General features: G+C 46.7%; 1 protein-coding gene across 1 annotated transcript in view; it reads left to right on the forward strand.

Annotated features, from left to right (window-relative positions):
- Nucleotides 1-13,413, forward strand: part of mcf2l2 (MCF.2 cell line derived transforming sequence-like 2) — a 139,283-nt gene that overhangs the window by 56,457 nt on the left and 69,413 nt on the right. Inside the window, exons 12-15 of the mRNA XM_045688610.1 lie at nucleotides 7,111-7,302; nucleotides 7,458-7,602; nucleotides 7,954-8,060; nucleotides 8,706-8,794. Coding sequence (XP_045544566.1) covers nucleotides 7,111-7,302; nucleotides 7,458-7,602; nucleotides 7,954-8,060; nucleotides 8,706-8,794 — 533 coding nt within the window. The remainder of the gene's footprint in view (nucleotides 1-7,110; nucleotides 7,303-7,457; nucleotides 7,603-7,953; nucleotides 8,061-8,705; nucleotides 8,795-13,413) is intronic.

Raw genomic sequence — 13,413 nt, forward strand, 5'->3', positions numbered from 1 at the left:
CCAACACATCCTCCAAGAGCAACTTCTCCCAACCATCCAGGAACAGTTTGGCGATGAACAATGCCTTTTCTAGCATGATGGAGCACCTTGCCATAAGGCAAAAGTGGCTCGGGGAACAAAACATCGATATTTTGGGTCCATGGCCAGGAGACTCCCCGGACTTTAATACCATTGAGAACTTGTGGTCAATCCTCAAGAGGCGGGTGGACAAACAAAAACCCACAAATTCTAACAAACTCCAAGCATTGATTATGCAAGAATGGGCTGCCATCAGTCAGGATGTGGCCCAGAAGTTAATTGACAGCATGCCAGGGCAGATTGCAGAGGTCTTGAAAAAGAAGGGTCAACACTGCAAATATTGACTCTTTGCATCAACTTCATGTAATTGTCAATAAAAGCCTTTGACACTTATGAAATGCTTGTAATTATACTTCAGTATCCCATAGTAACATCTGACTAAAATATCTAAAGACACTGAGGCAGCAGACTTTGTGAAAATTAATATTTGTGTCATTCTCAAAACTTTTGGCCACGACTGTACAGCCAGAATAACAACGAAGTAGCTGCATTTGTATTTGTTTAAGCTGTTTTCTAGTGACATTTATTTGGATACATCTACAACAATGAAAGAATGTGGACAATTTCACCTGGCATAGAAAATGTGCTCTCTCGTCAGGACACTGTTGTTCAGAAGAGCTAGCTAACAACACAGCTAACACAATCACTTCAAAAGTTCGGACACGCCCACTCATTCAAGGGTTTTTCTTTATTTTTTACAATTGTCTACATTGTAGAATAATAGTAAAGAGATCAAAACTATGAAATAACACATATGGAATCATGTAGTAACCATAAAAAGTGTTAAACAAATCAAAATCTATTTTAGATTTTAGATTCTTCAAAGTAGCCACCCTTTGCCTTGGTGACAGCTTTGCACACTCTTGTAATGTAATGAAATCAAATCAAATCAAATTTTATTGGTCACATACACATGGTTAGCAGATGTTAATGCAAGTGTAGCGAAATGCTTGTGCTTCTAGTTCTGACCGTGCAGTAATATCTAACAAGTAATCTAATAATTTCACAACAACTATCTTATACACACAAGTGTAAATGGATGAATAAGAATATGTACATATAAATATATGGATGAGCGATGGCCGTGCGGCATAGGCAAGAGTATATACATATGAGATGAGTAATGTTGGCTATGTAAACATTATATATGTAAGGCTTGGGTGTAGTGGGTGAGGAGTCAGGCGCAGGAAGCAGAGAATACAGGGTAGTGTTTTTAATGAACACAACGGCGAACACAAGCCACCCCACAGCGATCCAGAGCGCACACAAAAACCAAAGTGCCCCAAACACAGGGGACAGAAAATAGTCGGCGCACAACATGCACTAGCACCAAAAACACAATGAACGTGTACAAGCAACACACAGATCAATAATCCCGCACTCAGAGCAGGCGGGCCTACTGGGTAAAATAGCCCAGCTAATAAGCCCAACACAAAAACAGGTGCAAACAATAAACGGAAAGGGGGAAAAAAGGGAATCAGTGGCAGCTAGTAGGCCGGTGACGACGACCGCCGAGTGCCACCCGAGCAGGAGTCGTGACAATATAAAGTGGCATTGTTTAAAGTGACTAGTGTTACATTTATTACATCCAATTTTGTATTATTAAAGTGGCTAGAGATTTGAGTCAGTATGTTGGCAGCAGCCACTCAATGTCAGTCTGATGGCCTTGAGATAGAAGCTGTTTTTCAGTCTCTCGGTCCCAGCTTTGATGCACCTGTACTGACCTTGCCTTCTGGATGATAGCGGGGTGAACAGGCAGTGGCTCGGGTGGTTGTTGTCCTTGGTGATCTTTTTGGCCTTCCTGTGACATCGGGTGCTGTAGGTGTCCTGGAGGGCAGGTAGTTTGCCCCCGATGATGCTTTGTGCATCTGTGTGGGTGGACCATTTCAGTTTGTCCAAGATGTGTATGCCGAGGAACTTAACTTTCCATCTTCTCCACTACTGTCCAGTCGATGTGGATAGGGGGGTGCTCCCTCTGCTGTTTCCTGAAGTCCACGATCATCTCCTTTGTTTTGTTGACGTTGAGTGTGAGGTTATTTTCCTGACACCACACTCCGAGGGCCCTCACCTCCTCCCTTTAGGCTGTCTCGTCGTTGTTGGTAATCATGCCTACCACTGTAGTGTTGTCTGCAAACTTGATGATTGAGTTGGAGGCGTGCATGGCCACGCAGTCATGGGTGAACAGGGAATACAGGAGAGGGCTGAGAACGCACCCTTGTGGGGCCCCAGTGTTGAGGATCAGTGGGGTGGAGATGTTGTTTCCTACCCTCAGCACCTGGGGGCGGCCCTTCAGAAAGTCCAGCACCCAGTTGCACAGGGCGGGGTCGAGACCCAGGGTCTCGAGCTTAATGACGAGTTTGGAGGGTACTATGGTGTTAAATGCTGAATGATGAACAGCATTCATACATAGGTATTCCTCTTGTCCAGATGGGTTAGGGCAGTGTGCAGTGTGCTTGCGATTGCATCGTCTGTGGACCTATTGGGGCGATAAGGAAATTGGAGTGGGTCTAGGGTGACAGGTAAGGTTGAGGTGATATGATCCTTGACTAGTCTCTCAAAGCACTTCATGATGACAGAAGTGAGTGCTACGGGGTGATAGTCATTTAGCTCAGTTACCTTAGCTTCATGGGAACAGGAACAATGGTGGCCCTCTTGAAGCCTGTGGGCACAGCAGACTGGGATAGGGATTGATTGAATATGTCCGTAAACACACCAGCCAGCTGGTCTGCGCATGCTCTGAGGACGTGGCTAAGGATGCCATCTGGGCCGGCAGCCTTGCGAGGGTTAACACGTTTAAATGTTTTACTCATGTTTGCCGCAGTGAAGGAGAGCAATCAGGTGTTGGTAGCGTGCCATGTCAGTGGCACTGTATTGTCCTCAAAGCGAGCAAAGACGTTTTTTAATTTGTCTGGGAGCGAGACGTCGGTGTCCGCGACGGGGCTGGCTTTCTTTTTGTAATCCGTGATTGACTGTAGACCCTGCCACATACGTCTTGTGTCTGAGCCGTTGAATTGTGACTCTACTGTGTCTCTATACTGATGCTTAGCTTGTTTGATTTCCTTAAGGAGGGAATAGCTACACTGTGTTTTTATTTTGTCATGTTTTTGGTCGCCTTGCCATGATTATTAGCAGTGGTTCACGCTTTCAGTTTTGCGTGAATGCTGCCATCAATCCACGGTTTCTGGTTGGGGGAAGGTTTTAACTGTCACCGTGGGTACCACATCTCCGATGCACTTGCAAAAACTCGCTCATCGAGTCAGCCTATAAATCAATGTTGTTGTCTGAGGCTATCTGGAATATATCCCAGTCCCGTAATCGAAGCAATCTTGAAGCGTGGAATCCGATTGGTTGGACCAGCGTTGAACAGACCTGAGCACGGGCGTTTCCTGTTTTAGTTTCTGTCTATAGGCTGGGAGCAACAAAATGGAGTCGTGGTCAGATTTGCCGAAAGGAGGGCAGGGGAGGGCTTTGTATGCGTCGTGGAAGTTAGAGTAGCAATGATCCAGAATGCTGCCAGCTCGAGTCTCACATTCGATATGCTGATAAAATTTAGGGAGCCTTGTTTTCAGATTAGCTTTGTTAAAATCCCCAGCTACAATAAATGCAGCCTCACGATATATGGTTTCCAGTTTACGTAGAGTCCAATGAAGTTCTTTCAGGGCCGTCGAGGTGTCTGCTTTGGGGGGGATATACACGGCTGTGATTATAATCAAAGAGAATTCTCTTGGTAGATAATGTGGTCGGCATTTGATTGTAAGGAATTCTAGGTCAGGTGAACAAAAGGACTTGAGTTCCTGTATGTTGTTATGATCACACCACGTCTCGTTAATCATAAGGCATACACCCGCGCCCTTCTTCTTACTAGAGCGATATTTGTTTCTGTCGGCGCGATGCGTGAAGAAACCGGGTGGCTGTACCGACTCTGATAACATATCCCGAGTGAGCCATGTTTCCGTGAAACAGAGAATGTTACAATCTCTGATGTCTCTCTGGAAGGCAACCCTTGCTCGAATTCCGTCTACCTTGTTGTCAAGAGACTGAACATTGGCGAGTAGTATACTCAGGAGCGGTGAGCGATGTGCCCGTCTACTGAACCTGACTAGAGGACCGCTCTGTCTGCTCCTTCTGCGGCGCCGTTGTTTTGGGTCGCCTACTGGGATCCGATCCATTGTTCTGGGTGGTGGTCCGAACAGAGGATCCGCATCGGGAAAGTCGTATTCCTGGTCGTAGTGTTGGTAAGTTGACGTTGCTCTTATATCCAATAGTTCTTCCCGGCTGTATGTAATAACACTTAAGATTTCCTGGGGTAACAATGTAAGAAATAATACATAAAAAAACGAAATACTGCATAGTTTCCTGAGAACGCGAACGCGAAGTGAGGCGACCATCTCTGTCGGCGCCATCTTTAGCATCCACTTCAGTGGACCACTTCCGTATTGAGTGTGTCACTGGTACTTCCTGTTTGAGGTTTTGCTTGTAAGCAGGAATCAGGAGGATAGAGTAATTGTCCAATTTGACAAATGGAGCGTGAGGGAGAGCTTTGTACGCATCTCTGTGTGTGGAGTAAAGGTGATCTAGAGTTTTTTCGCCTCCAGTTGCACAGGTGTCATGCTGGTAGAAATGAGGTAAAATGGATTTCAGTTTTCCTGCTTTAAAGTGACCGGCCACTAGGAGCGCTGACTCCGGGTGAGCATTTTCTTGTTTGGTTATGGTTCTATACAGCTTGTTGAGTGCGGTCTTAGTGCCAGCATCAATTTGTGGTAAATAAACAGCTATAAAAAATATAGATGCAAAGCCTCTTTGTAAATAGTATGGTCTACTGCCTATCATGAGGTATTCTTTAATCTTCCATGTAAGTGATAACCACATACCAAACCAAGAACTTGTTGTAAACAGTACAACATGCCTGGATGAAGATTTACATATTGTTTAAATGCCACTACAAATACTCAGTGGCATGTATTCATGGCAGCCCAAAAAATGACCAATAAAAAAAGAAACAAAATAATGTACGTTTGTGTTTCGTAAATGTCCTTCAATTTGCACGAGGGTGAATGTATCTCACCGGAGAAAGCATCCAAGTGAACTAAATAGCACCACTCTGTCTCTTTATGTGTAGCCCATGTATCAGATGCTGTCTGTTCAAAAATATTATGATATTGTTGCCGCACATAACATTGCATGCAAGGGAAGCCAATGAGCATTTGGCCTCCCTTGATTAAAAAAAAGCCAATCAGCGTTGAGCTAAACAGAGTGAGCTCAGCTGTGAATGGTCCTGGCGCACCAAAAGAAAGTGTCAAGGGAAGCCAGTTTGGATTTGGCTTCACACCAATCACATCACATTAGAAGCCAAACGTCATTGACAGAAAACAGGAATTGTTTAACATTTTTGTGTCGGTGTCCTCCGGTGGCTAGCTAGCTAAAATCGTCTCTTTCCTAAATTAGCAATGGATGGAGATAGGGATTTTAACATGTGGTTTTACTTAATTCTCCGTACTGGCCAATGATTATAACATAAATTCTGATCCATACATAAATTCATACATTGTGCCCCTGGCATGAGAGGGTTAAAGTTCAACATGTATCTAGATGTAGTAACGTTAGGCTAATGTTACCTAGCTGGCCTGGAACATCGTTGCTCATAATAGGGAGTTAGGCTAGAGAGCAAGCATTTTAGCCAGGTAGCCTAGGACAATAAAAACTAAAAGCGTTGTGACGTTCTCCCGCAAGAAAACAAAAAATGTTGCTCAAACAGAAGGTGGAACTAACAAAGAGTCACTGACCAACAACCAAAATGAAACAGGTGGGGTTTTAGGAGGGGATCTGAAAGACACTCATGGGGGTGTCCACTGAAAGTTGACTAGCAACAACTGGAACCCACCATGAGCGCCCACAAAATTTTCCCATGAAGAGGCAAACAAAAGAAAAACCCACACCAAACTTAAAGACATGAAGCAAACCACAAAGGTGGAGCAAAACGAAATCAGGGAAATCAGACAAAGGAACGTTTTTCTAGAAATCAAAATAATAATAACTAAAGTTGTTGACCCTCCATATCCCTCAAGACAACTGGAGCACTTGGCTAGCCACTCTGAAATAGCACCTGGGCCAACCAGGTGAAACACCTTCCATCTAACGAGATGACCAACCAGAACAGGCGTTACACAGACTGACTAATGAGGTGACACCAATTGGTGCGCCCCTCGTGCTAACATTCAACCTCAAAATATAAAATGGAAAAACCAAAGCCTGTAACAGCGTATATGACAGTCATAGACTGTTTAGGCAACATGAAAGAGGAGGATGGTATTGGCATTTCTCTACAGGTAGGGTGAGTCAACATGTTTTTTTCTACTTGCACGCACACACACACACACACACATACACAAATCAGTACCATGGACAGCCCACATCATATTTAGCTTATGTTGATTGGAATAAATCATTTTTGGTATCTTTTAGTTATCACTGTATTAGACTAAGCATAGGTAATTAGATGATGTTGAAATGGTGCTGGAATGGTGGAGGCAGCGCTTGGTTAATATTTGCGACTTGTTGGACCTCTCAGTGGTTTTAAATCAATAGTTGTTTAGTAGTCTGAAAATGTTGGAAACATTAACTTGCTTGACCATGCTGTAGGTAATGAAACTGTTTGTTACATGCATTATGTTTTGTGGACTTCACAGGGCAGATGTTGCTCCCTGGTTTTGTGATGAAAGAAAAGTGTGGTTGAATTTATTTTGCCACTGTGTCTTCTTATTGTCTTAGTTAATATGCCTTGACACCGTGACTAACAGGTTATAGAGCAAACACAATTATCACAACACATAGGTTGTAATAATGTTTTTTTCCCCCCTGGCTTGGCTTCCCCAGTGATTTTACCCACGCACTGCTACTGCAAATGCTATGTATAGTTGTTCAAAAGAGATAGTGCCATGCCAATGAGCATAGATATATACTACTGATGTGGAGCCTCGACAGTACATACTGTAGTTATTGTTTATTCATCCATGTGTTCTCTGGTGGTTGCAGGTGAACCAGTGGTGTGAGTCAGGGGTGTACCTGCTGGCCTCTCAGGCAGTGGACAAGTGCCAGTCCCAGGATGGGGCTGAGGCAGCGCTGCAGGACATTGAGAAGTTCCTGGAGACGGCTAAGGAGAACCAACTGAGTGACCTCAAGACCATCCACAACCAGTATGAGCTAGTCCTCAACGCTGAAGTCAAGGTATGTACAGTGGTCCCTTAACTCACTCATGGAATCCTAGTTCCTGGAGTTGTCAGCCTACTGATGAACAATTGTTCTATTTTTTTACCACTTGTATTGTGCTTTCCCTCAGGCCAATGTAAAGAAGGCTCTAGAAAAGGTTGGACGATGTACAGGAGATGTTTGAGAAAAGACAGGTCAGTCTGAAGAAGCTGTCGGCCAAACAGACCCGGCCCATCCAGCCTGTGGCACCCCGGCCTGAGTCCTCTCCCAATCGCCCCGCGCCCTCCAAAACACCCAGGACCACCGGCCCTGCCCCTGGTAAGTCTCCCCCACTTTGACCTAACCACAAAATTTACCTGCCCTCAACACAAGACCATCAATGTAGAGCCTATTCATTGCTATTCAAACTGAAAGGTAGTCTATATACTATACTTTACTTGCCAGGAAGCAGTCATTTTCTAGTTTTAGACAAAGCATATGTTTAAAACCTTACATCCTGATGCCTTCGCCTTGTAAAGGAAGTTTATCGTATTCACTGCGGTACTACGACAGGAAGAGGACATGGCTTTGGGCCAGGGCCTTCTGCTGTTGTTCCACACAGAGAATGGAAACAGGACTTATGTTTCTCTTTCTTCTTTTTCCCCATCCCTGGTCTGTAACCATTACCAGCACTCAGTCGAAGGACCTCAGAGAACTCCAGTGCCACAAAGCAGCCCACGGAGGCTGAGCTCGCCAAAAAGAAAAATTTAAGTCGCAAAGTCAAAGGGAGCCTGAAGGTAAGATCTGATGAACTCTAGACAATTGAACCTGAATGGTTCAAACTCATCTCCAACAACAACAACCATCTTTTTTTTGTTGGCTAGCCACTGGTCCATTTTTATGACAGTGTTCCGCCAATATAGTTATTTTATCATTTATTAGAACAGAACTCTTGGTCAATGGGAGTCTGGGAGAGAAAGTCATTGGGGTGTCCAGTTTTACTATCTTCTGTTTCCTGCCTTTCCCCAGCTGAAACATGTGGAGATAAGAAAACCTAGAGCCCTGGTTTAAATCAATTATGCACATTTTCCCCTGACAACATGTCTGTCTGATGAATATCAATAATGTGCCATACTAGTCATGCATGATAAGCATCTCATCTTATCTAACACCATTTACATTTTTGTCATTTAGCAGACACTCTTATCAAGAGCGACTTACAGGAGCAATTAGGGTTAAGTGCCTTGTTGAAGGACACATCGACAGATGTTTCACCTAGTTAGCTCTGGAATTCAAACCAGCAACCTTTCAGTTATGACACAACGCTCTTTGACCAAGAGTGTGATATTTGAAAGGAAATAGGGGCCTCCAAGGTATATGTGTGTGACCCTTCCTCCACCTACAGTATCCATGACTGCATCACTCTGTGTTTCTGTCCCCAGATTGAGGTAATGCATGAGGCAAGCCAGGGAGGCTCCAGCCACATCCTGGTGACGAACGAGACAGAGGAGAGTCTTTCAACCAGGCGGAGGTAAATTGATATTTTCTCTTCTCTGCCCTTCTACAATATGGAAAGTAAAATCTTCTGAGAAAGAGAACCATCCTTTCTCTTTCTCTCTGCTCTCCGTCAAAGTTGATACAGAGCAACTGCTGTATGTACTCACAAAGTTGCTAATGATATGGTTTATGATGTCAACATCGACAATGGACTACCATTCCCTCAGTAACTGAGGAGAATCTGTCGTACACCCAACTGTAGCTGAGGTGCAGGAGATGAAGAGCCACATATAGCCAACGTGTGTCAATGCAGTCAGGCATGATGAGCAACACTTGGGTTAAAACACAGTGCCAGGAGGCACATCGGTTTGATGCATTTGCATGATACCAGCTGTATTTCTGTATTTTGAAAGTTATATATCTTGAAAATGTGATTGCTGACATGCAAACCATGTTGGGACTATATCAACAATGGACTAATGAAACTAATTCCAAAATATAGTTTTGGGGTGGAATTTTTTTAAGTGAAAAATGTACTAATGTGTAAATGTTTTACATTATTATTTTTAAATAGTTTGAAATGTTTTATCATGTATTTTTAACATGAAATATAAACACTTAACAAAACAAGAATCAGGTGTCACAACCAGGACAACCCTAAACAAATCTGAGAATTATACTGAACAAAAAATATAAACGCAACATGCAACAATTTCTACGATTTTACAGAGTTACAGTTCATATAAGGAAATCAGTCAATTGAGATAAATAAATTAGAACCTAATCTATAGATTACACCTTAAGTACATTTTATGTATATTTCTCATAAATTAGAAATATACTAAAATGGTATTTGAAATAGAATTAATGTATTTTATTTACAAAAAAAGTGTATTTATAATGTGTTTCAAGCATACTTTCACAAATACACTTTTACTCATTAACCTCATTAGCAATTGTAATTAGCATTGTAAACGTTACCTTGTGTAACAAGCCTCTTGCAAGAGGGGTGTGTGTGTGGAATCAGGAGCAGGAGAGCAGATGGGTTCCAGGGAATCAAATGTTTTAATATAGGCGATCCCAAAGGCACAGCACAAACACAAAAGGTAACCGCACGAAAAGCAGCATCCACCCACAGGGATAGGAACACAGTTCACACAGAGGAGAAATCTCAACTTCGAATACTAGCGAACACAAATGTCCACGGTAAAACACATACCGCACAAAACGAAACAAAATCCCGTGGTGCAGGCACGCACCCCTTACCGTACTAATTAGTAACAATCCCGCACACAGCCTAACCTGCAGCGGGGAAATATAAACCCACCGAATCAGATACAACAAGACACAGGTGTGACAAACCAGACAATGCTAAAGGAAAATGGGATCGGTGGCAGCTAGTAGGCCGGCGACGACAACCGCCGAGCACCGCCCGAATAGGGAGAGGAGCCACCTTTGGTGGAAGTCGTGACAGTACCCCCCCAACGCGCGGCTCCTGCAGCGCGCCGACGTCGGCCTCGAGGACAACCCGGAGGACGAGGTGCAGGGCGATCCGGATGGAGGCGGTGAAACTCACTCAGCAGAGAAGGATCCAAGACGTCCGGCACCCAGCATCTCTCCTCCGGACCGTACCCCTCCCAATCCACGAGGTACTGCAGGCCCCTCACCCGACGCCTGGAATCCAGAATGGATCGTACCATGTACGCCGGGGCCCCCTCGATGTCCAGGGGGGGCGGAGGGACCTCCCGTACCTCAGCGTCTTGAAGCGGACCAGCCACCACCGGCCTGAGGAGAGACACATGAAACGAGGGGTTAATACGGTAATAACGGGGGAGCTGTAACCTATAACACACCTCGTTTATCCTCCTCTGGACTTTAAATGGCCCCACAAACTGCAGACCCAGCTTCCGGCAGGGCAGGCGGAGGGGCAGGTTTCGGGTCGAGAGCCAGACCCGATCCCCAGGCGTGAACACTGGGGCCTCACTGCGGTGGCGGTCAGCGCTCATCTTCTGCCGGGCCTCGGCCCGGTTTAGGTGCTCCTGGACGGCCTCCCAGGTCTCCCTCAAGCACTGTACCCACTCCTCCACCACAGGAGCCTCGGTCTGGCTCTGGTGCCATGGTACCAGGACCGGCTGGTACCCCAACACGCACTGAAAAGGCTAAATGTTCGTTGAGGAGTGGCGAGGCGAGTTCTGGGCCATCTCTGCCCATGGAACATACATCACCCACTCCCCTGGCCGGTCCTGGCAATACGACCGCAGAAACCTACCCGCATCCTGGTTCACTCTCTCCACCTGCCCATTACTCTCGGGATAAAAACCAGAGGTCAGACTGACCGAGACCCCCAGACGCTCCATGAACGCCTTCCTCACCCGGGACGTGAACTGGGGACCCCGATCAGAAACTATGTCCTACCGATAAGTGTGTCCAAGGCCGCTGTGGAACGGGGAGGGGTTGTAACTTCCCTCTTGGCAGGTGTCTAGGAGCCTTGCTCTGAGCGCACACTGAACAGGAGGAGACGTAAATGGTAAATGGTAAATCTAAATCAGGTGAAGTACATTACCCACCTTGCCTGACGAGGGTTCAGTCTCCTCGCCGCCCAGATGTACTCCAGATTACGGTGGTCAGTCCAGATGAGGAAAGGGTGTTTATCCCCCTCGAGCCAATGTCTCCACACTTTCAGCGCTTTTTACGACAGCTAGCAGCTCCCGGTCCCCCACGTCATAGTTTTGCTCTGCCGGGCTGAGCTTCCTCGAAAAGATAGCGCAGGGGCGGAGCTTCAGTGGCGTGCCCGAGCGCTGTGAGAGCACGGCTCCGACCCCAGCCTCGGACGCGTCCACCTCCACTATGAATGCCAAAGAGGGATCCGGATGAGCCAATACGGGAGCCTCGGTGAACAACGACTTCAAGCGATCAAAAGCTCTGTCCGCCTCAGCCGACCACCGCAGACGCACCGGCCCCCCCTTCAGCAGTGAGGTAATGGAAGCAGCCACCTGCCCAAAACCCGGATAAACCTCCAGTAGTAATTGGCAAACCCTAAAAACCGCTGCACCTCCTTCACCGTGGTGGGAGTCGGCCAATTACGCACGGCCGAAATGCGGTCACACTCCATTTTCACCCCTGATGTGGAAATGCGATACCCCAGGAAGGAGACGGACTGTTTGAAGAACACGCATTTCTCAGCCTTGACATATAGGTCATGCTCCAACAGTCACCCAAGCACTTTGCGCACCAGAGACACATGCGCGGCGTGCGTAGCGGAGTATATCAGGATGTCATCGATATAAGCCACCACACCCTGCCCATGCAGATCCCTGAGAATCTCGTTTACAAAGGATTGGAAGACGGCTGGAGCATTCTTCAACCCATACGGCATGACGAGGTACTCATAATGGCCAGATGTGGTACTAAATGCTGTCTTCCACTCATCTCCCGCCCAGATCCACACCAAGTTATACGCGCTCCTGAGATCCAATTTTGTGAAAAAGCGTGCTCCGTGGAATGACTCCGTCGCCGTAACTGTACCCCACCATAATCGAATTTAGACCTCTATAGTCAATGCACGGACGCAACCCTCCTCCTTTCTTCTTCACAAAAAAGAAACTCGCGGAGGCGGGTGACATGGAGGGCCGAATGTACCCCTGCCTCAGAGATTCAGAAACATATGTTTCCATAGCCACCGTCTCCTCCTGTGACAGGGGATACACGTGACTCCTGGGGGGTGCGGCGTCTACCTGGAGGTTTATCACACAATCCCCTCGTCGATGAGGTGGTAATTTGGTCGCCCTCTTCTTACAGAAGGCGATCGCCAAATCGGCATACTCGGGGGGAATGTGCACGACGGGGACTTGGTCTGGACTCTCCACCGTTGTTGCGCCAATGGAAACTCCCACACACCTGCCTGAGCACTCCTCTGACCACCACTTTAGAGCCCTCTGTTGCCACGAAATGGTAGGATTGTGAAAGGCCAACCAGGGAATCCCCAGCACCACCGGAAACGCAGGAGAATCAATGAGGAAAAAACTAATTCTTTCCTCATGATCCCCCCGCGTAACCATGTCCAGTGGAGCCGTGGACTCCCTGACCACCCCTGACCCTAATGGTCGACTATCTAGGGAGTGCACCTGAAAAGGTTTGTCCAGCGGAACCTGGGGAATCCCTAACCTATGTGCGAAACCCCGATCCATATAATTCCCTGCTGCGCCTGAATCGACTAGCGCCTTATGCTGGGAATGAGGAGAAAACTCAGGGAAAGAAATCAAAACATACATGTGACCAACAGGGGGCTCTGGGTGAGCTTGGTGCTGACTCACCTGAGGTGTCTAAACGGTGCTCTGCCGGCCATCTCGATTCCCAGACGAGCCCCTCCAACACCGTTCGGCAGTGTGCCCTCTCCGACCACATCCGGTGCAGGAGGAGTCTCCTCCTCCGGTTGCCCTCGCTGCAGCACCTCCTAACTCCATGGGGTTGGAGCAGAGGTGCTGGGGGGTGGAACCAACAGGACCCTATCCGGACGCCCACAGGTAGCCAGCAGGTTATCCAACCTGATGGACATGTCCACTAGTTGGTCCAGGGTGAGGGTAGCGTCTCTGCAGGCTACCTCTCCCGAAGGAGCCGGGTGAACGGTTGCCAGGTACAGCTCCAGCTGGAGCA

Source organism: Salmo salar, chromosome ssa10, assembly GCF_905237065.1.
Source record: "Salmo salar chromosome ssa10, Ssal_v3.1, whole genome shotgun sequence".
NCBI classification, from domain to species: domain Eukaryota; kingdom Metazoa; phylum Chordata; class Actinopteri; order Salmoniformes; family Salmonidae; genus Salmo; species Salmo salar.